This window comes from Patiria miniata, unplaced genomic scaffold, assembly GCF_015706575.1.
Source record: "Patiria miniata isolate m_02_andy unplaced genomic scaffold, ASM1570657v1 HiC_scaffold_17, whole genome shotgun sequence".
Lineage (NCBI taxonomy): Eukaryota > Metazoa > Echinodermata > Asteroidea > Valvatida > Asterinidae > Patiria > Patiria miniata.
Genome location: NW_024037055.1, coordinates 9,924,082 through 9,951,554, shown reverse-complemented (window position 1 = coordinate 9,951,554; position 27,473 = coordinate 9,924,082). Strand labels below are relative to the sequence as shown.

The 27,473-nt window shown below is 41.6% G+C and overlaps 2 protein-coding genes across 4 annotated transcripts in view; both read left to right on the top strand.

The window, feature by feature from the left end:
• Window positions 1-9,660, top strand: part of LOC119723773 (transmembrane 9 superfamily member 2-like) — a 47,454-nt gene extending 37,794 nt beyond the window's left edge. For both annotated transcript variants that reach the window (XM_038194623.1, XM_038194622.1), the window contains 3 exons: window positions 4,880-4,991; window positions 6,286-6,457; window positions 8,140-9,660. In XM_038194623.1, coding sequence (XP_038050551.1) covers window positions 4,880-4,991; window positions 6,286-6,457; window positions 8,140-8,447 — 592 coding nt within the window. In that variant the 3' untranslated portion in view covers window positions 8,448-9,660. The remainder of the gene's footprint in view (window positions 1-4,879; window positions 4,992-6,285; window positions 6,458-8,139) is intronic.
• A 3,811-nt stretch (window positions 9,661-13,471) lies between these two features.
• On the top strand, window positions 13,472-27,404 carry LOC119723772 (guanidinobutyrase-like). Of its 2 annotated transcripts, none has more exons than XM_038194620.1 (8): window positions 13,472-13,550; window positions 17,203-17,424; window positions 21,166-21,288; window positions 21,718-21,902; window positions 24,027-24,227; window positions 24,766-24,910; window positions 26,194-26,288; window positions 26,631-27,404. In XM_038194620.1, exons 2-8 carry the CDS (start codon window positions 17,208-17,210, stop codon window positions 26,733-26,735), a joined length of 1,071 nt encoding a protein of 356 aa, XP_038050548.1. In that variant the 5' UTR covers window positions 13,472-13,550; window positions 17,203-17,207; the 3' UTR covers window positions 26,736-27,404. The 2 variants fall into 2 exon arrangements, with proteins under 2 accessions (XP_038050548.1, XP_038050549.1); XM_038194621.1 differs by lacking the exon at window positions 13,472-13,550 and adding an exon at window positions 13,568-13,625.
• The last annotated feature ends 69 nt before the right edge of the window (window positions 27,405-27,473 follow it).

The window sequence follows — 27,473 nt, the reverse complement described above, 5'->3', positions numbered from 1 at the left end:
GTTTTTCCTTCACGCCGCTTTTGAATCTGGAACGTTACATCTGAAAGCTTGTCTTGAATCAGATATGGGCCTTCCCACCGACATTGTAGTTTGGGCGAGATTCCCTTCTTCTTTGCAGGGTTATACTTCCAGGCAAACTGGCCTGGCAAGTACACCTCCTTGCACGTCCTCCTGTTGTAATTCAGTTTCTGTCTTCTAGCGCTTTTTCCGAGCTGTTCTCGAGCTCTGTCATGTGACGCTTGGATCCTCTGCCTCATTTCCATCGGATAGTCTAGGTCTGCTCCATCACTCGCCTCCCCAGGGTTGAATACCCGAATCGGTAACCCGTCCTCCTGAGGTTTCACTAAAAGTCTCGCTACTATGAGTCCCTTGGCTGCCAGTTCACTCCCTTCGGCTGGTTCCATCAGACCCAATCCAGAGAATCCTGCGACCACTCTGCCGGTAACCAGGGCTTCATGCCCTCCAGGAACCGTGGTCGTTTCCTGAACGATGACTCTATCACACAGATTTGCTCCTTCTTTGTCCATACAGCGGACCCTTTCCCCATTCAGGTCCAGCACGGAATTTCCAAAATCCAATTTCCCGTTAGTGGTTCTAAGAAAATCAATTCCTAGTATCCCTTCCACAGCAACATCAGCAAATATCGCATGTACAGGGCAGGTTGTCCTACCCACCCGAATGTCAAGCCAGGCACTCCCAACAGCGTTAACGGGGCTTCCTTCTACACTATATAGTTTCCCTCTGTCCGTTGTGAGTACCGGCCGTGCCTGGGGTTCCATCCTGTTATACAAGGCTGTCGACAAGACAGTATCAGTTGCCCCTGTATCAATCAAAAGATGAGCCTGCAGTCCCCTGACAACCGCAGACACGAACAAACCCCCCATTTGTCTGAATGATCCAATAATTGCTCCCTTTGTTTCTCGCTGCTCACTTACAAAGGCTTTTGTTTGTCCTCCACCATCACTTCCATTGTTGCTTGGCCCTGGCTCTCTGGCAGCCTCCCCATGGGCCACTGAGATGGCTGAGCTCCGTTTCCCTGCCGTGACGTTCTCCTCTCGTTAGGTTCAGGACAGTCTCTGGCGAAATGTCCCTTGTGTTTACAATTGTAACACGCATCCTCTGCACTTGCCTTGCGACGGCTATATTTGGCTTCCTTGGTTTGCCTTTCGCCTAAGTCCTTTTGGGATGGAATTTCCTTCGTCCCGGTCCTTTCCTGTAAAAGGGAGTGGATACTCCTAATAGCCTGGCTCATTTCCTCCCGATTCTCCCGAATCTCCCTCTTCAGCCTCTCCATTGTCGAGTCCCCTTCCGTTTCTATCATTTTGGCGTACTTCCTTGCTTTGTCTCCGGCCCTTCATTCTTCCGTCCTTAGGAAGCTCTCATTTGCCAAGGCGGCTTTGATCGAATTGTCTAGCGTATCAGGCATCGACCTGAATATCCCTTCTCTGATAGCTCGGTCGGTGATCGCGTCCATGAAGTGTCCTTTAGCAAGGCGCTCCTTGCTTTCATCCGAAAATTCTGGGTATGCCAGTGCTGCCAATTCTCTTATGCTCTGCCCAAGTTCCTGAAGACTTTCGTTTTCCCCTTGCCTACGATGGCGCAATTCCATTAGGTGAAAATCAGCCTGTTGGCCCGGTCCAAACCTCTGGTCTAGTCGACTAAAGAGCTCCTTGAGCGAGGGCTCCTTACCTCCTGATTGGCACCCGAGTACCTTCAGGGCAGGACCCTGAAGACTCGCCGCCAGGAATACAGCTGCCTGTTTGTCGTCCCAGCCATTGGCTTTACGACATGCCTTGAAATGCTCCTTATAGTCCTTCCATGGGACCTTTCCAGTAAACCTGTCAGGGCAGATATTGGGTTTCTTAAGCACGCCTTCCTTTGTTGCTTCTGTTTCCTTATCCAGGGGTGGCGACTTGCCCTCATCCTTCTCCTTTGCTGGTTGAATTGTTTTGGCTGCAACCTCCTTCTCCTTTCCTGTTGTCGACGCAACTGTGTTAGCAGGAGTCCGTAATCCCGTCATAGGAGTTGTCCTGAAGGTGCTGGAGACTGCAGGGCTTGGTGTATAGAAAAACAACTCTGGGGTGTCCATCCCGACATGTCATCCCTTCGGGACTCTGTTTTCTTCCTCTTCCCTCTAGTAAAGATCGCATGCTGATGAGCTCCTCTTCGAGAATCCTCTTATCCTCAAGTGCGTCCCTCAACATGGTCTCCCCTCTGTCGGCCTCGATCCGAAGAACAGCTATTTCCTCCTCAAATAGTCCAATGTCCTTAGCATCCATATTTTAAGTCCAGTCTCCCTTATGTCCGTAAGTAGATCTATCGTAGGGTTGGTTAAATGAAACCAATGAGAATAATTTGTTACGCCTTATCCCACTTCTGACACCAATGTGGCGGATCTCGATTTTCTCGAGAAGTGACGGTCTCGAGAACCCTCCAGACGAGCGGCAGTCCAGATGGTCCTAGGGCGATAATCCGTTTGGAGACTGTCTGTCGCCGCACGTAACTAATTTTCCCTTATATTGTTCGAACGACAAATCTACCCAACCAGACAATAAGTGGGACCCAGACACACAAGCTAAAGCTTCAAGAAGTCTCTTTATTCAGCCATGCAACAACTGCAGTTCCTTTACTAAAAATGCCTCAACAAAAGGCAAGTACTTAAAAAGATGGGGGTTTCCTTAAGGGGAAGGGTTTCCTTAAGGGAAGGGGTTTCCTTAAGGGAAGGGGATTCCTAAAGGGAAAGGGAGTTCTTTAAGGAAGGGGGTTTCCTAGGCTCCAGACGACCCTCCGAGGTCTCCCGAAGGCAGATGCCGATCCTCCTGATGAGCTCGACCCTTCGTCTCCCACGAGGCAGTTGTCATTCTGGATACCTTAGAAATGGGTTCCTCAAGGAAGGGGGTTTCCTTAAGGGAAAGGGAGTTCTTTAAGGGAAAATGAGTTCCTTAAGGGAAAGGGTTTCCTTAAGGGAAAGAGTTTCCTTAAGGGAAAGGATTTCCTTAAGGGAAAGAGATATTCTTATCGATAGTCCAACAATAAAAGTGCTCCACTAACAAGATCTGCCAAATATGTCTACGAAAGCAAATGGAGAATTCCTGCACAGAGGTGACAATAATAAACCCAAATATGCTGTCTTCAAGCGAACGAGTATTAAGCTTCACTTAATCAAGTAAACCAAAAGATCAATTCCCCTGCACCACTATTTATAAAAGAAAAGGAGTGTGTAACATGAACAATACAGCAGCTCAACACTCACGGTAAGCTTTTCGGTCACTCCCCGACACAACGCTCTGTCTGTCTCCACGAAGCTTTTCTTAGTCTGCCACTGTACGGCGCGCCAAAACAGTCTGGCCAGAATGCGCGCGAACGCTGCCTTATATACCCCATTCTAAAAATACCGCACAAGCTATGGCGGGCAAATGAAACATATAAAAAGTATGGAGCGCCGATTACATTTCGTTACAATAGCTTGAAGAAACCTGTAGAGAGAAGACAATGAGAAGAAATTACAGTTTTAGAGGTGGGAGGAAAAGCCCAGAGGAATATTCTGGGTCACAGTGGTAGAAGGCGAGGATAGTACTGCTAGGCCAACCCGCTAGGGTAGGGATTGTCATTTCTACCTGTTGACCTGCCATTAAGAGGTGTCAGTGGCATAGCAAGATCATTTTTTATTTGGGGGTGGGGGGGGGGGCTGGGGAGATTGTGAAAAGGGCACTCGCACATCCATGCTGACATGTAGGTAGCGTTTTTTTTCTCTGGTTACTTGGCCTCTGTAAAACAAAAAAAGGTGGGAAGGGGGTACCATCTTTCCTATGTGGGCGCTGTTCAAACCGGACGATCATGGACACTATCAGACAATAGGTGGCGCTTTTCAGGGTGGCACAATTGCAGATGGTCGTGCGAAATTCCAAAAAGGGCACTCTTAAAAGGCCCCTGGTAACAAAAAGGGCACTTCTTTTTAAAAAAAGGGCATTTGGTAAAAAAAACCCAAAGGGCAGTTTTTTAAAAACATATTGGGGGGGGGGGGGGGAGGGGAGAGTAAATACCCCTTTACGACACTGCTGGCTATGCCACTGGATGTTACTGAAGAGGTTTCACATGCAAACTGGTGCTGCTTGTTTTATGTTCTTTCCCTAATACATTTGTAAGCAATAAGTCAAGTCAGAACGGCAAAACACGTTAACAATTCAAGTTATTCTTTGAACTCTTTAGCCATTCTGAGGCAAAGGAATAAGGTTGTGCACTCTGGGGCCAGCTCTACTAGGATTGCCTTGTCTTGGTGTTTGTGTCGCCTAAATGAGCTTTTGGGAGACACTTGCCACTTCTAAATTCTGTATGACCATAGACCCATAGCCCCGTATGAAAGTTTTGGTCCATTTTTTGAAAATAAAAATGTATAACTTCTGCATGCTTTAATGGATTTTGATGACACCTACATGCAGTACGTGACCCGTGGATGGGAAGACACAATTCTTCATCGGATTACTGAGGTTAAAGGTCATGTAGGGTCACTAGAGGTCAGGGTTAAATATTCCTCAAATGTTTCTTTGTCTACAGAATTTGATGGATTTTAATGCAACTTGAGTAGAGTGATCCTTGGGTGGGGGTTCATCACAACTCTTCCGAAATTGAAAGTCAAAGGTTATCTAGGGGTCATTCAAGGTGGTTGTTAATATGCACAAATATACTCTTTTTTTTTCAGAACACAAAACATACAGAGATTGACTGCGGAAAAAGGCGACACATGCAGTCCGCAGATCACTTGTTTTTATTCAGTTTATAATTTCAGCTTGGTAAATGTTCAGAAGACTTGTATGCCGTTTTCTCTTAAACATTGAAACGGTTCAAAGTCACAGCCTCACCTGCAATGTTAACGTTCCAGGATGCATCAGTTCTTCTACGGATTTGGCTTCACATTGTGCACAGCTGCAGTCATGGTCGTCGTCTGTTCCTTGATCACGATACTGTTCTGCTTTTTGCACCTTCAATCTGAGGTACAGTTTTTTGTTTTTCACCATGCCTTGAAGCTGTCTCCCACAATTCCCAAATGTATTAACATAATTTACAGGCCTTATACAGTGAAACGCTGCTATAACGAACATCGCATGATCCACAGAAATTGTTCGTAATATCGATCGCTCAGTATAACGATTTTATTAGCCGCCGATGCTCTGGTACTCACTTTTCAATAAATAACGCCCTTCAGAACTTCACCCTGCACATCCTGGTACTTATAGTTACTGAAAGACGACTTTGAACATGCGTTGATTGAATTATGTAAAGTACAGTTTAGAGCTTGGTAGCTACAGCAATGGGTGGCTTTCCCGTACTATTCCTTGGGGAAATAATAGCCACTTGTTGCTCTTCTGATTACATTTTTCAACAACAATGTTCAGTACGTTTTTAAAAAAAAATCAGGAGCCAAGCACCATGTTCGGTATAGCCAAATGTTCGGTATAGCGGTGTTCGGTATAGCGACATTCCACTGTAGTAATATGCCATGCACAGTATCTCTTAATTTGCATTTATCATTTTGACACCATTCTGCACAATTAAATAGTCAAACCAGCCTGACATTGGTATATCTGCATGTATCAGCAACCAGGCATGCTGGCCCCGATTTAATGACATTTGTACAACACTTCAACAATTGTAACATTCTGTGCTTGAGATGAGCAAGCTTTGGGCCTAAGAGCATCCATTATTTGAGTCGGCGGTTCCGCCGTTCGTTGCAGAATTTGATAATCATAAATAAATATTCATTTTTTACAGTTGTTGTGGCTTGTTTCTGCATGTTAATTATACTGTTAGAATCACATTCGAGGCTTTCGAGTTCATTGCTGTGTTGAATGCCAGACACAAAAAAACCACAAAAACTATTTATGGAAAAGTTGAAACTTATACTTGAACTTTGCAAGTCAACGCTCTTAGGCTAGCGGTAGCAATATTATGGTTAACTCTCTTAGAAATAACCGTACACTGGGCATCTTTGGATATAAATACTAACCAGAATACAGGTATTAAAAAAATGTGTGTGTTCGTTACTGCTTGCAAGCGTGAAGTAATCTACTTTCTAGCTGAACACATGTTCCACTCCCTATTCAAATTACCCGCCCTAAATCACCGAACCATGCATCATTTACATGCCAACGCTGAAGTAGATTTATTCTAATTCGTCCTGGTACTCAACCGAATTAATAAACAGTTTCCTTCATGCGATGTAACTCGGGCACCGCCTCATTCCTTTTCAATCTAAAGTTGAAAGCTTCATCATTTTTAACTCTGCAGAACTATCACTGGTGGTGGCGCTCTTTCCTGTCGAGCGGCTTCACTGCCGTCTACGTCCTTATCTACTGCGTGTATTACTTTGTGTCCAAGTTGACGATCCAGGGCACAGCCAGCACAGTCTTGTACTTTGGCTACACCTCCATCATGGTCCTCCTGTTCTTCTTGTTCACGGGTGAGTCCAAGCTGTGTTGTCTTTGCAGAACTGTAGAGGGCGCTGTTTACCTACCCAGGAGAGACATGGGCGTTCAGCACTTACTTATTTATTTATTTTGGGAACATCTAACAGCGCCAGAACAGGATATATAAGACTTGGTAGCAGATGGGGAAGGAAGTTACAGTTTTAGTGGTGTGAGAAAAACCCCAGATTGATATTCTAGGGGAAACCCACGGAATAAGGCAGGGACTGAAACCCAATCCAAAATGGGGTCACAGCGGTGAAAGTGAGGAAAGTACCGCTATGCCAACCTGAGCCCCGATCCAACCTGAGTATCTAGACACTGATGGCATATGAACTGATACAAGCCCCTACTAGGAACCACTTCACAGTGTACCTGGCCCATTTTTCTTGCATCTATACAGTGAGTAAAAGAAAACGAAACCCAAATTGTAAGTGTTCTTTCAGCAAAACGAAAACAATTCTCATAGGGATGCATGTGAATTGTTTTCGTTTTGCTGAAAGAACACTTATCTTTTTTTTGTGATCCGTGGACGGAACTTTACAGAACCTTAAAAATGGTGTTTGTGTTCTAAATTCAGTAACTTGAAAAGTACATGAGTGATTTGAATGATTCTTGTACTAAAAGAAAGCTCATTGGTAGGGCTTTCATGTCCAGGCATGCAACTTTTCCTCGGATCAGCTGATTTCCTCTTTTTTTACTTCCCATGTGTGCCATTGAAAATAGAAAAACACTGTACAAAGTCTGGGAAAAATTTGAATTTCCTCTTTTTTTGTGATTTCCCAGTTGCATGCCTGCATGTCCTAGAATTTGTAAGTGCTACAGGCAAAACTTCATTCAAAAATTAGTCTTGTCATTTGGGATTAGTTTTTTTTTTTACCCACCCTGTATTACAACCTAACCTTCAGAACTTGCAAATGTTATCATTAGATTTAAAAAAAGGCCTCAAATTGCAAGAATCGGAAATTCAATCACTGGTGCAGTTTTCTGCAATTGTTGAATGCTTGTTTAAGTACAAATGTTCACAGTGTTATTTCTGTAATCCATTGTCACGTTTTGCAACAGGCATTGGTATACACACCCTCACCCCACAGACACACAAAACAATCACCATTAAATCAATCCTATAATAAGGAAAGTCTGTTACAAGCCAATATGGGGTCCGTGTGTGAACAAGAGAGGGCGCTTTGTTAGCACTTTGGAGAGCCCCTTGGATGGGACACACTGCGTGTGCATACTGGTTCTCCGTGTGTATAGCACAAAGTACGCACAAGTAATTTTGTTCTGAATGTGCACAAACTCATAGTGTCCTCGCATAAATATCAGGCTTCTTCAGGGATGCGTTCCAATGTAACTCCATGTGGTCTTGCCCAACTCTCCCTTTCTTACCGTTGAGGGGGTACTTGTGCACGGAGCGGATAGCCCCTGAAACTATGGCATGAAACAACTGAGAATATTATGCCAGTCCATAGCAGGTTACTCCCCAGCTAATGTAGGTACCCATTTATACTCCTAGGTAGAAAGAGGTAAGTGAGGGTGAAGTGGCTTGCCCAAGGACACAGCCAGCAGCTGGATTCGAACCACACGCTCCATCAATAATTAGTCATGTATGTACACTGTATAATCTTTTTTTATCAAGTTTATGGTGATTTTATTATCTGTGTTCTTCTGTCTTCAGGTACCATTGGATTCTTTTCCTGCTTCTGGTTCCTCCTGAAGATTTACAGCTCCCTGGATCCCAGCCAGCTGGAGTTGAACAGTGATGTTGAGGATGAGAAGGACATGCCCCAAGAAACGATGAACGTGGGTGTGGTCAAGGAGGAGGAGAAGGAGGAGGACATAGCAAATGAGGCTGCATCAAATCAAGAAGATGGGGAAAACCCTCCCCCAATCATTGAAGTAGGCAAGGACAATGCTGACACTGTTCAGCAAGATGTGTCAGTTGTAGGCGGGAACTCTGAAGGTGAACTCACCCCACAAATATAGATGAGGGTGCCATGACTGAAGACAAAGAAAGGCACATGTTGTCAGCAAGACCAATTAAAGGCATACATAGGATCATTTGCCTTTCTTGCATTCTGTTCGTTTCCAATAAAACACCACTCAGAATTCAAAGAAGAATGTTCAAAACCTAGCCTGATGAAGTTTGAGTGATCGTTGGAAGTCACCTACATACTTCAGGAATAATCTCACGTGATGTTTAGTACCAGTATGGTCGACTGGTCGTTACACCATAAAAGGTTTTTGATAATACTTATGTAGATTACTTTTGGGGATAAATGCAAATGATCCTATATGCCTTTAACATTATTATAGATGTGATAAATTCACTGAAGTTTGGGTGTAATTGTGTTCAGTCTGTAAATACTGCATGTACTCGGTTTCATAAAAAACGCAAATTGCTTGATGCCAATACTCGTTTGCCATATTACATGCATGTAAAATATAAAAAAGTTATTACTTTTTATGTATATGACATTTTCAGAACAAAATTAACTGAATTATGAATTAAAGAAACAGGGTGTAGTATAATATTTGAAAGAAAATATGACAAAGGTTATGTGACTAACTTTTCAAACACTTCTCCAAATTCTTCACATATTTAAATACTTTGCAGGAACAATAAAAAAAAAATTATGAAGTTCTGTAAAAAATAAAATCAAATAAATCAATTTTGAAGAAGAGATTTTTTTGTAAATTTTTTTTGGTTTTTTTTAAGGGGGGGTTGGGTTGGCTATAATTTCTACACCCCAACTATGCAATTCCTGGAGGCAAGTACCTAAGTGAAGAAATAAGTAGTGGTAGGTCTAAAAAATCTATTAATATGAAATTAAATATCTCTTTATTTTGTTTTGCACATGAAATATTAAAGTTGTCAGTATATTACTTGTATAACCAAGAAAGTATATTTTTTATCATATTGTAAGTTGAATGTTTATTTAAAATGGGTGCCAGGATACATTTTTATGGTAATTAAAGGCATGTTGTTATATATGGTAATTACTTGGAAACGGATCTACCAATGTAATGAGGACAACCCTTGCTCAAAGTGACAATAGGAGATGGTACCAAATAACCTCTGAAGTTATTTTGTCTGAAATGGTATTGTTTGGAAGGGAAAAAATGTCACTGAGGGTGGCTTTCAATAAAGGTTGCATGCATAAGTAACAGAATCAAGGTAAAGACCTAAAAAATTCTGCATTTGCGTCCTTTGTTTTCTCAAAATGTAGAGTAGCCACGAACTTGGCTCAAATATCCACAGATTAGTCGACTACATTCATCATCATCATCATCATCATCATCCCCATCATCATCATCATCATCATCATCATCATCATCATCATCATCCTTCGGCTGCAGAGGAGGCGACTACAAGCTTCTTCCATTTACTGCGATCTTGAGCAAGTGTTGCGATTTGGTCCGGTCGCAGTATGCCTCCACTATCTCCAAGCAGGCTTTGAACATACGTTAGTCCCATCCATAGGGTGGTGTATAAAGGACATATTATTTCACAGGGTCATCGTCTGGCATGCAGAGTATGTGCCCAAGGAACTTGAGCTGCCGACTACATTACCAATAAAAAAAAATCCCATTTTTTTGTCGTCAGTTCTCTATGATTAAAAAAGGAAATAAATCGGCATCATTTTCCCGCTCTCCCCCATCCCCCTCCCTCCCCTTCCCAAATCCGCCAGTGGGTAGTCCATACATGTATTTCCTTAGATGACACCGCCCTATAGATACCATACGTCTTAGAACGAAGACTAAGGCCGCATCCAAATATCTTTGTCTAACCATGGAGGACGAAAAGTGTGGCAGACACGGAAATACAGATTGAACGTTTTCAAACGTTCCATTTTAATCAGCTTTTCTGCTACCAGACAAGCAGATTGGACGTTTAAGAATAAGTCTACATTATTTTCTGCTTGTCTGCTACTCTGATATATGAAAAGCAGATTTCGCTCCTGTTGCTGGCGAGCGTTCTCGAGGTTCCAATATACATGTAGCTTTTACTCAGGTGGTCGAAAAAAATGTGGACATCACCGTTCCCTTCCTTTCATGATCCAAGGCAGCAGAACCGATCCAACGTTTTGGCAGCAACTGATTTCCAACCGTTTTTCGGCCACCAGAAAAGTAGATTTGATGCTACCCGAAAAAAAAGGGTCATTTATTGCCGAAACTTCGCCTTTAATTAGGCCTACTAAGTATAGGCCTTCACAGGCACGTTCTCTGAACTGAGACTTGGGGTCGGGGAGGGTTTTGTCAAACCCCAAAGTAAAGTGTTTGCATATTGTGAACACATTATCATGAAGTGTTTATATTAGGCAGTTTTATCCCCCTGGCTGTAAGCCGGAGGGGGATATTGCGATAGCGTATTCCTTGGTGTGTAAGGGTTGGTAGGCATTACATTCACTGTGTGTGGACTTCCGAACAAAAGAACCAGGTAGCGGCGACGTTGTGTGGACTTGGGCAAGTCCACACAGTGTTTTTCCCCATTTCCGGAAAACAGGTTTTTGGGTTAGGTTTATCTGTGGCAGAATGAAGAGAAACACTATAGGGAACCACAGGAAAAAAATTGGGTTGAAAGAGTTTTCACAGTTTATGTAAAGTTATTTTTTGTACCGAGTTTTCTCAACTACACGAAAACAAAGGAATGTCCACATAGCGTATGTAAAACAAACGTGTGTGCATGTTTTATGGCACACTGCGGTATTTTCGTATAGGCCCCCGAATTTTTCGTAGGCCCTAGGCTCAGTGCTAATTACTGTGCCTATTGTATAATCCGGGCCTGTTTTTTCCACTCAAACTTAATATAGGTTTTCCCGGCAAATTTCCTAATCATTTTCATGAGACCTATCATTCATTCCATTTCGCGTGATTTTTACACGTGATCAAACTTTCTTTTTCATTTTTGGGGCATTCAATTCAATTTTTAGGCAGCCAAGATTTTGCTCTGAATGTTCGTTTTCGTTTTGGGGCATTCTAGTTCGTTTTGGTGCATTCGAGACTTAATTTGTAGCCGATTCTTAAATTGAAGTCTTTGCAACCTTTTGACAGTTGACGTATTCAAATTAGCGAACGTTGGTGCGCTCAACGTATATACCATGCTTTTCGTTTCTTAAGTTCGTTTATGGGCAATCACTTTCATCGTTTGGTCATTCAAATTAATAAGATTGGTAAACGGTCGAGTTGGTTCGAGTCGAGTTGGCAAACGCCCGGTCGAGTTGACTGTAATCCTTTTTAATTGATATGTTTTCCTATTTTCCTCTGAGGTTCGTTTTCCCGGCCCAAAAAATCTTGGTGACTGTAAATTTCCAGTGTCACAAATTAACTGACATGAGGGATACAAGATGTAACGAAATAACGAAATGAAAAGGGCTAAGATAGCCCAATTTCTTTTTCACTGTTGATCTGTTCTACGTGTTTAAACGTTTGAGCAAGGGGCACATCTTGACGTTGACGATTTCTTGACGTGAAAAGACATCGGGACATGTATGTTTGGCAATAGTTGTACCATCAGGAAGTCAGGAACGCTCTTTGGTAATTTCTGACATGTTTTCTGGCCTATGTTCTGACCGAACACTTATTTAAAGGCCCACGCAAAGTAATTTTTTCAATGCAAACCTTGAAAATACATCTTTGTGTCACATGTAACCTTATTTTCAAGTTTTATTTTTCCATTTCAGTTGGTGCCTTCTCCATTGTCATGTTAATGCAAATTTCCATATTTATGAGCATATTTATAAGCAAAACTTTGATGTCATTCCGGGCAGATTAAATGCCTATTTCCGCACAAAAAGTTGCTAGCATTTTGGATATTTTGCTGTCGTACACTTTTGCTTTCCTCTCAGTCAGTACATGGCAGTAAGCCATTAATGAGCAACCTTTTCTCACAATTGTTTCAATTAGGAAATTGTGGGTGAATAATTTGAAAGAAAACCCCTAAACTGAACAGTGTCTGAAATGACATCACAGCAACAGCACGCTCAGTAGTCCGGAAAAGCATGGATATCTTAAAAGAAGTGCACTTTGCAATAAGATTAACCAAAAAAAAAAAGATGTCAAATGTGTAGTTTTCATACATTTCAGAATTCTGTAGTAGAAAGTTGCACAAAATGTATTCCTGAGAAAAATTCATTGCACGGACCCTTTAATTAAGAAAGAGAGGTTTGCATTTACGAATTGAATACATTAGATATGATTGACGCCCAGATATTTTAGAATTTTACATGCAGGAAGTCTTAAAATAATGATGCTTGACAAATGTGAAATATGTTTGCCCATTAATGAAAAGGAATGGCCGATCAACCCCTTACGACTGGTTCAGACGAAATTGAATGAACAACGCGATACGAAGTTGGTAACATAGCTATTTTACCTAATTCGGGGTGCTCCGGAAATGATGGTTACCAAGCTGGATTTTTAGTAGAAATATGCCTAATTTGCATTAATCTTTAATACCTATCGACTGTGTAATATATTGTTCCCCATATTTTGGTATGCTCTTATTATTATTTTTTGGAAAAGTTTATTTGGTGATTATACTTACACTTCCTTACTTCAATAACATTTTCTAAGAAAGTGACTGAATAATTATGAGGCAAATTAGCCTGGCATCATGATTTCCACTAAAAATCCAGCTTGGTGGCCATCATTTTCGGATTTAGCACCCAAAAATTGGGTAAAATAGCTATGTTACCAACTTCTACTTGAAAATGCCTCTTTATGTAACATTTTTTGAAATATCGCCTAAGACTATTGTGAACCCACGCCCTGCACTATGCCCCGCCTGCGAGAGCTAGAGCTAGCTGCTGCAGCCAATGATCGAATTGTTGTGTAGAAATAGCTATCAATAACTAAACGTCCGTGGATTTTTTGTTTTGGATGTCCCATTCAAAAGAGAATATTTTTTTTATTGCTAGGAAAATAACTATTGAAACAAATAATAACATGTTTTTCGAGTTCAAACCCGAGGCTGGCAATAATGTTTATGTACATACACAGTCAGTAAGCGCAGCGCGCGCGGTGCACACAGGGCGCCACCACTTGATCATTCATATCGTCAAAGTAGGTCAACACCGGCGAAGTATTGTGAGTTTTCAATTCAGAGTTTGTTTTTAACGCACTTAATTACATTGAAATGTTTGATTAACAAGGAGTTCTCAGGTCTGTAGAAACAAATGGATATTCTAGTCTGACATGTCATGCCTGTCACGCGATTTTCAACCATAAAACTAAAATTTACTAGTTAAAAGTAGCTGGAGTTACCCAGCCCTGAGTTTTATCATTGGGTTGTCTATAAGGGCTGGAGCGAATTTTTCTCGTAACTTGTAGTATTTGCAAAAAAATTTGGAAAATGTTCAATTTTGTCCCCGTTACACACTAATTGCAACTGCAACTCACACCAAACTTGCCTGGAATAACCATTACACAGGTCCTTGAAGTAAAAAACGATCCACGATGAAGATTCAGCCTACAATTGCAGTGAAAACAGGAGGAATAACCGCTAACCTGACAACCTTTCAGGCATGGCCAGGACTGCTATTGGTTTGTGCACAAAAAAAATTGTGTACAATGAATGGCGGTCGATTAACAGGCACAGAGAGCGATCGCTGTCAACTACTCGTTTTTGCCGGCTGCGCTGGCGTTGGCGCGTGACGTCACGCGGAAGCGTAACACCCGATGACTGTTTCATGCACTAGTATAAGGTTTACCACTCGCATCACAGCTTTGGTACTGGAACCGCAACCAATAGTGCATGAAACAGTCATCGGGTGTTACGCTTCCGCGTGACGTCACGCGCCAACGCCAGCGCAGCCGGCAAAACGAGTAGTTGACAGCGATCGCTCTCTGTGCCTGTTAATCGACCGCCATTCATTGTACACAATTTTTTTTGTGCACAAACCAATAGCAGTCCTGGCCATGCCTGAAAGGTTGTCAGGTTAGCGGTTATTCCTCCTGTTTTCACTGCAATTGTAGGCTGAATCTTCATCGTGGATCGTTTTTTACTTCAAGGACCTGTGTAATGGTTATTCCAGGCAAGTTTGGGGTGAGTTGCAGTTGCAATTAGTGTGTAACGGGGACAAAATTGAACATTTTCCAAATTTTTTTGCAAATACTACAAGTTACGAGAAAAATTCGCTCCAGCCCTTATAGACAACCCAATGATAAAACTCAGGGCTGGGTAACTCCAGCTAAGTTAAAAGGCCCTTTTGGGGGGGGGGGGGGGGGGGGGGGGGCGGGGGCGGGGGAGGGGCTGGTGTGGTGGTGTTCTGAGCAGCTGGGGTGAGGTGGATTCCGCTCCCTTCTGATCTCGGAAATGCAGTGACAGATTTTCATGAATTTTGATACATTAGTAGTGGAATATGGGTAATCCTTACCTTTAGGACCCCTTTCCTATATAAGGTTAAACACTCACCAAAACAGCTGACTAAATGACACTCAAAAGTGACATTCTGATATTTCTTGGCACATTTGAACATTTGGCAATGACACCTCTTGAATATCAGCAGGTTTAATTTTGTAGAAAGAGGGCAGGGCTTTGATTTATGAGGGGTAAAAGACGGCAATGACAAACAGAAAATATATTAAAAAAGCAAGATGGCGAACTGCCAAAAATGTAGGAAAGTCACATTTTCTTTGAAAGTGCTTTCAAAATTACAACTAACATGAGTTTATCTGAAGTAAAAAGACTGCTCTAGCCTGCAAAAGTCACTTTGGTACTGGACAGTCATCTGCAAAAGTCAGTTTTGAACAGAACTCGTACAAAATAGAGGTGTCCTAAAAGTAAGGATTACCGGAATATGCCTATCTAGTACTAGCTAGCCCTAGTCTATGGCCCGCGCACCACTGAGTAGACTCTACATGCTGGGCCATACGGATATTGCTTCCCAAAGTTGAGGATTTGAAAATATTTTTTTTTATTGCAATCATTCCACTCAGAAGGTTGGTTCACTTACCCGTACCTCTCAATATTCCCCCAAAAATTAGGACTTCCCCGTGCTTCCTTCTGGTGAAATTCGTCTCTTAAAAAAAAAAAATTTGTCAACTCGAAGTGGAAGGTCATGACAGGCAGCTCGCCCAGTATAAGTAGTCTAATTTTCTGACCAAAATATTTCCCTTTCTTTGACGTATATATACATGAAGGGCATTGCACCCAGGATATCATATCCGGAAAAAAACATCGCATAGGCCTACGCCATTAGAGCAGCCAGCCAATCACAGTGCTGCGCACCTCGATTCAGCATAAATAATCAAGATGCGCGCACTGTGATTGGCTAGTTGTTCTGATCCGGCATGCAATTTTTTTTTTTCAGATATGATACGACCATAACCAGGCGCAGTGCCCTTCACGTGTCTACATTAAATAAAAGACAGGGAAATATTTTGGTCGGAGAACCAGACTACTACTCGGCGAACTGCCTGTCATGAACTTTCACTTCGGTTGACAAATTAATATTTTATAAGAGACGAATTTCACCAGAAGCAAGCACGGGGAAGTCCTAATTTGGGGGGAATATTGAGAGGTTCGGGTAAGTGAACCCACCTTCAGAGTATGGGTTGGAATGATTGCAATAAAATTTGCGTTTTTTTAATTTCAAATCCTCAACTTTGGGAAGCAATATCCGTATGGCCCAGCATGTAGAGTTTACTCAGTGCGGGCCATAGACTAGGGCTATAGCGTACTAGCTTAAGTAACATCCGGCTGACATGTGAGTTCCTGATGAGCATATCAGCTGGATGTTACTTAAGCTACCTATCTACATAGCTTGAGTAACTCCAGCTGACATGCTCATTGGGAATTCACACGTAACACTGGAGACATAACTACGGCGTGAGAGTGTGGTCTTAAGAGACCCTTCCAGAATGACCTCCCAAAAATTGTCCTTTTTCACCTCTATAATCGCACCCCAGATTCCATTTACATTCAGCAGTCATTCACGAAGCTAATGATCGACTTAAATGAAACAGAACAAAAAACCCTAAAATGTGAAAAATGTGGATGATTTCTGCAGCTTGTTCATAAAAAATGTCCAGTTTCAACGGCTGTCGTCCATCTTGTTTGGTCAATTATGCAAATGAAATGCATCACGGGATGATTATCTAAAAAAAATTGCTCGATGTACATGTATGGGTGCCACACCGCTTTCAGGCGCCGCTAGTGGGTTCAATTTTTGTCTGGTGCGTTGTCGTGGAAAGCAGTCTCGGAAAGCAAGACAATGACTGCTTTCCATATTTCCTATATTGAGTCATTTTTCCAGGTCCACATGTACACTGACCCTTCATTTATTGTTTTACTGGACCAACTCACATGTGATATGTTATTTGGAAGTAACAGCATAAACCAAAGGAGTAGAGAAGAATGGTTTATTTGCCGACTTTATATAAATTCTTAGTTGACACATAACATTATTTGAAAGGGAACCCTACCCCTCATCTGCCTGATTTGTGCCTAATTTCAGGACACCACATTCTTTTAATTAAAATTCAATTTCAGGTGCTTTTCACAAGGGGTCAGTAGCAAGCGTTATTAAGGTAATAGTGGTATTCACTGAGTCAATATGAAGCTTGTTGACGAAGAGGTTTGGCAAATCTGCATGGGAAGAGTCACGACACATTATAGATTGCCATGTTAGGGAACTCCAGTATACCAGTTTTTTAATGTTACAGTGTACAATGGATGACATTTTATCTCAGGTGAAGCAATAACTGAACTGTGGTTGTATACTGTTGTTATTTACAGAGAACATGTTGTCTGTAGCACGAAGGTCTCAGTCGAAATGGGCAAGCATTCTTCGAGTGACTGCCAGCTCTTGTATGTTGGCACCGGAGGGCGTCCCACGGCGTCAGCTGGCTGAGACAGGACAGTGCCTTGTCTACAATCAGCCCCTTTCTGGGACTGACGTTCCTCGATCAGGGGGTATAGCAACCATGTTTAGACTTCCGTATCAGAAGACTGCTGAAGGTTAGCCTAATAATAACATAAACCATTTAAAATATGTTTGCACTCGATATTTTTTTTTTTTTGGGGGGGGGTAACCATGGGTTAAAGTTGCTTAACCATTGAAATAAGTCGGCTTTCAACAGTTTTTTGCCCAAAGTTGTCTTGAAATGAAAAAAAAAGGCTGATGTAGTTGCTACATTTGTGTACCTTTACTTGTATACATGGTATACGCATACCAAAACAGGGTGTCCAAAATTGCCTACAGGGTGTCCAAAAGACGCCCATCCAGACACAATTCTGACAAAGGCAATGGTCAGTTTAATTGAGCTGCTGAACAAAATCGAAATAGTCCCACTGAAGTTAGCATGTTCACTGTGTACTTCTATACAGTCTCAAATGAAACAGACTACAGCTGTACAACAAAAATCGTGAACTCACATGAGGCAACAGTTGCAGTCCAGTCAGTACAAGTCATCACAACTCATCACAAGTTGTCACATGCCATCACAAGTCATTACAAGTCATCACAAGTCACCACAAGTCACCACAAGTCACCACAAGTCATCACAAATCACCACAAGTACTACAAGTCATCACAAGTCATCACAAGTCATCACAAGTCATCACAAGTCACCACAAGTCACCACAAGTCACCACAAGTCACCACAAGTACTACAAGTCACCACAAGTCATCACAAGTCATCCCAAGTCACCACAAGTCATCACAAGTCACCACAAGTACTACAAGTCATCACAAGTCACCACAAGTCACCACAAATCACCACAAGTCATCACAAATCACCACAAGTACTACAAGTCATCATAAGTCATCACAAGTCATCACAAGTCATCACAAGTCACCACAAGTCACCACAAGTCACCACAAGTCACCACAAGTCATCAAAAATCACCACAAGTACTACAAGTCATCACAAGTCACCACAAGTCACCACAAGTTACCACAAGTCATCACAAATCACCACAAGTACTACAAGTCATCACAAGTCATCACAAGTCATCACAAGTCACCACAAGTCACCACAAGTCACCACAAGTCACCACAAGTCACCACAAGTCACCACAAGTCACCACAAGTACTACAAGTCACCACAAGTCACCACAAGTCACCACAAGTACTACAAGTCATCACAAGTCATCACAAGTCATCACAAGTCACCACAAGTCATCACAAGTCATCACAAGTCATCACAAGTCACCACAAGTCACCACAAGTCACCACAAGTCACCACAAGTCACCACAAGTCACCACAAGTCACCACAAGTCATCACAAATCACCACAAGTACTACAAGTCACCACAAGTCACCACAAGTCATCCCAAGTCACCACAAGTACAACAAGTCATCACAAGTACAACAAGTCATCACAAGTCACCACAAGTCACCACAAGTCATCACAAATCACCACAAGTACTACAAGTCATCACAAGTCATCACAAGTCATCACAAGTCATCACAAGTCACCACAAGTCACCACAAGTCACCACAAGTCACCACAAGTCACCACAAGTCACCACAAGTACTACAAGTCACCACAAGTCATCACAAGTCATCCCAAGTCACCACAAGTCATCACAAGTCACCACAAGTACTACAAGTCATCACAAGTCATCACAAGTCACCACAAATCACCACAAGTCATCACAAATCACCACAAGTACTACAAGTCATCATAAGTCATCACAAGTCATCACAAGTCATCACAAGTCACCACAAGTCACCACAAGTCACCACAAGTCACCACAAGTCATCAAAAATCACCACAAGTACTACAAGTCATCACAAGTCACCACAAGTCACCACAAGTCACCACAAGTCATCACAAATCACCACAAGTACTACAAGTCATCACAAGTCATCACAAGTCATCACAAGTCACCACAAGTCACCACAAGTCACCACAAGTCACCACAAGTCACCACAAGTCACCACAAGTCACCACAAGTACTACAAGTCACCACAAGTCACCACAAGTCACCACAAGTACTACAAGTCATCACAAGTCATCACAAGTCATCACAAGTCACCACAAGTCATCACAAGTCATCACAAGTCATCACAAGTCACCACAAGTCACCACAAGTCACCACAAGTCACCACAAGTCACCACAAGTCACCACAAGTCACCACAAGTCATCACAAATCACCACAAGTACTACAAGTCACCACAAGTCACCACAAGTCATCCCAAGTCACCACAAGTACAACAAGTCATCACAAGTACAACAAGTCATCACAAGTCACCACAAGTCATCACAAATCACCACAAGTACTACAAGTCACCACAAGTCACCACAAGTCATCCCAAGTCACCACAAGTCACCACAAGTCACCACAAGTACAACAAGTCATCACAAGTCATCACAAGTCGTCACAAGTCATCAAATAAAGTCATCAAAAGTCATCAAAAGTCACCCAGTCTTGAGTCAGTTACAAGCTATTCAAATGAACTGTGACAAAGGCATTCATGGCTAGTAATAAATATTCATAAATTTTTACCTTAGACAGTTTACCCATTCCTATTGGTCGAGAGTTCGTCATGTGGCCGGTCTTAAGCGGTTAATAAAACACCGGCTGGCTGGTCTTAAACACCAGTCAGTCAGCATTTCATAGTCCCAATTTCAAACTACACCGACACAGCTGTGTTCTGTACCACATCAGGCAGTATGTGCCATGCGCGCAATCCGCGCACCAAACTCCATATAAGGAGTTGTTTACGACTAGTCGCGAGAGGCACATACCATAACATAGCTAGAAGGGTGTTTAATAAAACATGAAGTAAAATTGTTAAACAAAATCGTTGGAAATTTATATTGTTTGACTTGACCCAAAAGGTATTTATAAATTGGAATAAACTTGTGCTTGGCCGGTATTAGACAAGTCCGTTTAAGACCGGCTGGGGGCCTGGTCGCCTATAATATCCCTCGCCGCGTCCATCCCATTCAAAACCATTCCTTTGTTTAAAACCGGCCAAGCACACATTTATTCCCTTGATAATTTGTGGGGCTAATTATTCTTGCAGTTGAGAAGATGAAGGACGTAGCTACAACATAGTCGAGCCGGAGGCATGTAAAGATGCCTAGTGTTCATTCCCTGTTACTTAATGTACTTGTGACTCTTCTTGTGATCAACTTTTGATTTGACATGCTGACGTTTGCCAAAAAAAATTCTGCTTCCGGTTTCCCTACCGGTACCTACCCTATTCTGACAGCCCCTACCCTAATTTTTTTTATGGGAAAAATGAGGGGAAAAAACACCTAAAACCATCAATTACTACCTTTCACCCTTAACTACATGCAGATGCCTCCATATGATCATGCCAAAAAAATTTGCCAAAAACAAAGTAAAACAATTCCCTACCTACCTACCTACCCTGTTTTTGAATGCCATGTAATCAGAAGCAGAAGTATGTTTTTTTTGGGAAAAAATGTTGCAACCTGACGCCACTTCAGCGGTTGTGTACAAAGTCTATGGAGAGTCAAGACATTTTTTAAAGTATTTCCCAACAAAATTGGAATTGTTTCTCAGTCCCAGATTCATGTCTTTTCAATATTTTTGCAATGACTGGCCTTCATTGAGATGATATATGAAGAAACAAGTGGCGTCAGGTTGCAACATTTTTCCCTCTTTATTTGGCCTGGGGGCTAGACTGCATCTGTTGGCAAGCACTGTGAAATCAGATTGGGTAATAGTGAGAACGATGCAGTATATACATGACTATATTTTTGCTTTACTGAACGCAGGTCTGGATGCATGTTTTGTGGGTATCCCATTGGATATTGGAACCTCCAACAGATCAGGAACCAGGCTGGGCCCAAGACAGATCAGGACCGAGTCATGCCTAATCAGGTCCTGCAACAGCCTAGGTAAGGCCACCATGCAGTCATATTTATACATTTGGAAGAAAAAACAATGGATGTAAACAGAATGCATAGCAGAGGGCAAATTTATGTTTTGGACATGTTTTAACCAACCTTTCACTCTTCCTGTCTGAACCAATTTTCTACATGCATGTGATGGCTCAAATTCTGTATAGTTATATATAAAGCTAATTTTTGTCCAAGCGGTTTTTATGTGCATAATTTCACCCTCTGTGTATGTTCTGTCTTCTCACTACAATCATTTGTCAGGTGTGAACGTTTAAAAAAGTGTGGTTCAGTTCCTGGCCCCGATGAAAGCAGTCTGCGAGAGGCCAAAAGTGAGAATCTTGATGGCCCAATCTTTTATTTAAAAAAAAACAACCCAAATTAATATGACATATTACAAACTCTTAATTTCTCCCTAAACATATCCAGGTGCAGCACCCTATGAAAGTCTGCAGGTTGCCGACATTGGAGACGTCAGCATTAACCTCTATGACTTGAAGAAAGCTGTGTGCATGATTAAGGAAGCCTATTCCAAAATTCTGTTGACTGGCTGTAAACCCTTGACTCTTGGTGGGGACCACACGCTGTCTTATCCAGTGCTGCAGGCAATTAAGGTGATCACTATACCCAAGATTTTAGAGAGAAGAGGGGGAGGGGGGGGGTCGTTTAGACACCCCATATGTTATGCACATAATTTATGATTTGAACTTTAGCAACTTGGACTTCCTGTTTTCTCTAAAGCCCTGTCCGCACTGGAATTTTTTTGGTAAAGCTTACCGAGACTATGGGTACTACTCTTCCCATTTTAAGTCCAGTGCGGACAGCCTAGGATGTTTTCCTCTCAGTTTTCCTCTCAGGCAAACTGCTGCCCATAGTGGTGCAGCATAGCCCCAATATGCCAAAGGATTGTGCAATTTGTGATGAAACTTCGCATGTTGGTTCTTCATGCCATGAAGAACATTTTCAGATATGGAGGCATTTCATATCTTACCTCTGGTGACCTTTTAGAGGTCAATGAACTTTACATACTCTATTCATAACTTTTGTTCTTCAAAACTTCACTTTCCTATGACCCAAGTCTATGTCATATGTCTTCATACAATGAAAATAATGATCAGATGCGGGAACAATTCATATCGGATGTCTTGTGACCTTTGAGAGGTCAATGACCTTTGTAAACCTGTTTATACAGCTGTTTGTAAGATTTAATCTTTAAACCCCATCTTTTTCACGATTCATGTCTAAATGAAAGGTGTTCATGCTATAAAGAGAATTTTCAAATATAGGCCATTTCATATTCAACCTCTGGTGACCTTAGGAGAGGTCATGACCTTTGTAAAACCATAGCCTACCTATGGATATTAATAAGATTTACACAATTGTAAATGCCACTTTTCCATGACCCAAGTCTAAAACTTAACTCTTTGTGCCATGAAAAGAATTTCAGATGTGGGGACATCATATTTGACGTAGTGATACCCTTGGAGAGGTCAATGAACTTTGTATGTCTTAGTTGCCGTTATTTATCATATCAATCAAATTGTAATTTTTTCGCGACCCAAGCCTCAATAGTGCACGATATTGCACCTATTAGTTTACGGTCATGTTATGAATTCAGACCCACAAACAATTTTGAGGTGACTTCTGACCTCATTTCTCCTTGTTTTATTGGCAGATGCAATATGATGAGATTGGAATAGAAATCTGTGGGTCTGTTTGAAGCAGCAAAAGTGATCAAAATCTAAAGAAGGGTGCTTAATTAACAACTAACCTGGTGAAGTTTTTACTCAGTGAATGCTGTATATTCTGTGAAAAAAATATTCTAGGATCTCTATTTCAATTCAAAAGTTGCCGAGTCAGGTTTTGAATTGCGCCCGAAATCAGCGTCCGGGACACGATCTCATTCAGCCGATTGCAGCTACGTGATGTCACGCGTTGAACTAACCAATTAGCAATTGCGTGCATGTGCGTCCCTCATGTCAATGCATGTGCGCACCCATTCATGGCTTCGCCCAATTACAAATGAACTACTAACGGCAATTTCCAAAACTGCGACTTTAGACACATCTTTGGAGTTTACCTTCTTTTATTGTTTTCTTCAAAATGACAGCATGCTAGAAAAATAATCTCACAGGGAGTAATATATAGTGCCAATACTATCTTTAGACCAAGCATGTTTTTTCAACAATAATTTTGTCAGTTACTTTTTGGATAGCTGCAAATGATATACTCTACCTATAAGCAGAATCCTCGCATGCATTTCCACCTCTGACCTATCTGACCAGTGAGATTGTATCTCGGATGCTGAATTCAGGCCCAATTCAAAACATGATTCAGCAACTTTTGATTTGAAATCGAGATCCTAGAATGTAGTTTTTCTCAAAATATAAAGCTGAAGGTAAGCTGAAACTTCATCAGGCTAGTTGTTCATCAGCACCCTTCTTTAGATTTTGAGCACGTTTGTTGCTTCAAACAAAATGCACAGATTACAAATGATGTACTGTACCTTTAAGAGTTTTGCGGTAGCACCATGTTTCTCCTGTGGGTGCTGTAGGTGGTTCTAGTTTCCCAAGGACAATAGAGCGACACTGTTCAAAACACGGAGTCATATCAACCAGTTCTTTCCAGAAATGCATACGCAACTCACAATAGAGATGTATTGTGCTACTTCAAAACTACATTAAATTCACTGATTCTCCAACATACACACTCTCAACTGTCTCATTTGCCTTTGGAAGGGGAAGCATGGCAGAGTGGGCCTGGTGCATGTGGATGCCCACGGCGACACATCAGATGAGATGCTTGGAGAGAAAATTGCTCACGGGACACCCTTCCGCCGAGCAATTGAAGAAGATCTGGTCGACCCCAAGAAGATGATCCAGATTGGTTTGAGGGGACCTCAGTATACCCCGGATGACCATGAGTGGCAGAAAAACCAGGTAAACAGTCTTTGTTTTTTTTGGGGGGGGGGGGAGAGGGGTTTCATTTCTCCCTTAGAATTTTTGTGAGGATGTGGCCGAGGCTCAAATTGTGTTTGTTTAATTACAGGGAGGTTGGTTTTACTACACCACTCGAAGCAGTCAATATTTGTTTTATAACTCCTCACCCATACTATAGTCTGCTTCATTTTAAGAGAAAGCTGATTATGTACTTTTATTTTAATATGAAATTAGTTGAAAACTTACTTGAACTTTTCCAAACTGAATGTTTAAGCCCAGCTCTGTAGTTCAATTGGAACAATATGTGCAAAGAGCACACCCATATGCATGTGCACACATACACGTACATACAGGTTGCCATGTTGGTTGCTATGTGTATTGTACCTATTTCAGTCATTTTGTAGTCCTCTCAGCCAATGCACAGTAAGACAGTAAAAATAGCAAATGCCATGTGACTCGCTCTCGGCTAATCAAGATACAGAATCTGTGGGTGAGGTGTTGTAATTGGGCTTTTAAAATGCCACTCTCCGTTTTACAGGGAGTGCGCACTGTCCGTGTTGAAGAGTGCCACCACAAGTCACTCAACCCTCTCATGTCAGAGGTCAGACAGATGATGGGAGACATCCCTGTATACATCAGCTTTGATATTGATGGCATAGATCCAGGTTTTGCTCCAGGAACAGGTTAGTTGAAGGAACATTTTTTAAATTGAATACACAAATACGTGCGTACAAGTGTCTACCTGAAACAGCATCACCAAGTGTGCCATGATGTCCAGCCCTTCAAGGAAAAGTTTCTGTGACCTTTCAGATTGATGTGATATGTGATGAGGTGTTTTGTACTCTCACTGTATCGGGGCAGACAAAAGTCTTCGTTCAGTGTTAGCCAAATATTTAAATGTTTAACATGTTGACTACCGACTACGAATATATCGGTAGTGACAGTCGTACCGGATTTTGCCACTACGTGTATACCCGTAGTAAAGTAAAGGCTTTTGTATTATAAAGGCAAAAAAAAGTCTTCCGTTTCTGGTATGGAGCTTGCCCCAAAAGTTTTGCGGCAACGCGGCTTATTTTTGTTTTCTTCAAATGTCGGCTCATGTTGCAGATGACGCTTCGATCCACTTAAAACTCTCATAAATATCCTTCAGGGTGGAGCTTGAGGTGACCTCAGTAAGGCCATAAGGCTTGAGAATTCTGCACCCACTTACGATCTCAACAGACACGAACATTCTTCAGGAAATTTGGATGATCAAGACAAAAATCAGAGAAAACGTTAACATCAGACCATACACTGACATCGACATCGTGCATGTGCTGCCAAGGCTGGTCGTTAGTCTGCTCCCTTACATATTGCGCTAATTAAAAAGTGTTTACCGGTTCCAGATACACAACCATTGCTTGATCCCTCAGTTTGGCTTCCAGACGCACAATTACAAAATTACAACACCGCCTACAAATGGTGCCTGACTAAATTTAGTGCAAAATGTATGGGAGCCCAGAGAGACCACATAAAGCTTTTTCTCGCTCGTGACCCCATCTTAAAACATGTCAAAACTGTGCAGCAGCAGGATTCCAGTCCAACCAGTGAGTTTGGCGGTTTTGAGACATCATCTATTGAAAAAAAAAAACCTTTATAATTTTGCCGACGTGCACTCTATTGAATGGTTATGTTCAAATTATCAGAAGTTTGTTTGTTATTAAGTGTTGCCGGAGGATTTTGCAGGTTGAGGCAGTGGTCACCCCCCCCCAGGAACCATATTTTTTTTGCAGGATTGAGGTTGTGTGCAAATTTTACATGGAGGCGGTTGGAGGATTTGCAGGACTGATGTTACATCCTAGCAGAAATGCCAAGAGAGTTAGGGTTAAAATATAACAAACAAGTTGGAAATTTGTTGAAAGAAATGAATTGAAGCGCATGGACTGTACATCTTTAAAAGTGTATATGTCATATTTCTGGTACTTAGGAACCCCAGAAGTTGGCGGGCTGACCCCAATACAGGGAATGGAGATCATTCGGGGCTGTCGCGGACTGAACGTCATCGGAGGGGATCTGGTTGAAGTGAGTATCACGGGCCCTGTGCCAGTGTTGTAGTTGAAACCTTCCAGAGATCTTTCAAGGATTCATAATGTCCTAGCAGTTGTTGAAATTTTCAAATTAAAATACCTGTAAGTTTCATAATGAGCTGAAAGGGTGCCATTGTTTGAAGTAGAAATACTGATGTATTATTTTTGTTTTGAGTCAACATGGAAATTCAGGTGAAGATTTTTTGGTGGAGTTTGCTGGTGCTTGCCCGTTTCAAAACCGATTTTCCCATAAAAGACATTTGAGAAATGTTCTTGAGGGTACCAGTTGCACTTTTGTCTGATTAAGCTGAACTCATATTTAATTCTTGGCCGGTAGGTGTCGCCACCCTACGACCCGTTTGGCACCACGGCTCTGCTGGGTGCCAACCTGCTGTTTGAGATGCTGTGTGTGCTGCCTGGCGTCAAGTACCCGACCAAATGAGCAAAGTGTAGCTGTGTGGTAGCCTACTAACTGGACTGGTTGCTACATGCTGATTGGCTAATGGGAATTGAAGCAACTAATCCGCCATCTTGGATCCCCAAAACGTTACTCCGGGACTTTAATGTACATCGTTCTGCAGTTCAGGTTTTTACCACTTAAAACAATTCCCAAAATAATATTTTATTTAATGCTTATCAGTCCTGTAAGACTATAAAAAAGTAAAAAAAACCCATAATTTCTTGTCTGCATTAAAGTTTCAATGTGGTTTTTAATAATGCCAACTGATACATCAAATGAATATTTTAGTAATTAAGTCGATTATTATAATTAAGTCGAACTCACCTTTAAAAAAGTTGAAGCTGTTGTAAATTCTGAAACATATACAAGCTCCTGCCAGAGCTTAAACAAAAGTAAAAGAAAAAAACTTAATTTCTTGTCTTTTTGATAGTACCAATGTGTTTTTTAATAATTCCAACTGGTACATCAAATGATTATTTAAGTAATAAAAATTTAAGTCGAACTCACCATTAAAAAAAATTGAAGCTCTTGTAAATTCTGTGCAATACTGATTTAATAGATAAGATATTACGTATACAAAACCACCACAAGAATATTTGTAATATGTAAAATGACAATATTTATCAGAAATGAATTTTGTTATACAGTCTATGCAATACTGTCATTACTGTTTTAATTATACATGTAGTTTACAAATGACGTATACATGTAGCTATTAAA

What these genes read in the sequence shown, in the direction of transcription:
- LOC119723772 (XM_038194620.1), top strand. Translation starts at nt 17,208, where the DNA reads ATGTTGTCTGTAGCACGAAGGTCTCAGTCGAAATGGGCAAGCATTCTT. An exon ending in AGGTTTTGCTCCAGGAACAG is followed by an intron (nt 24,911 to 26,193) that starts GTTAGTTGAAGG and finishes TCTGGTACTTAG; the next exon opens with GAACCCCAGAAGTTGGCGGG. An exon ending in TCGGAGGGGATCTGGTTGAA is followed by an intron (nt 26,289 to 26,630) that starts GTGAGTATCACG and finishes CTTGGCCGGTAG; the next exon opens with GTGTCGCCACCCTACGACCC.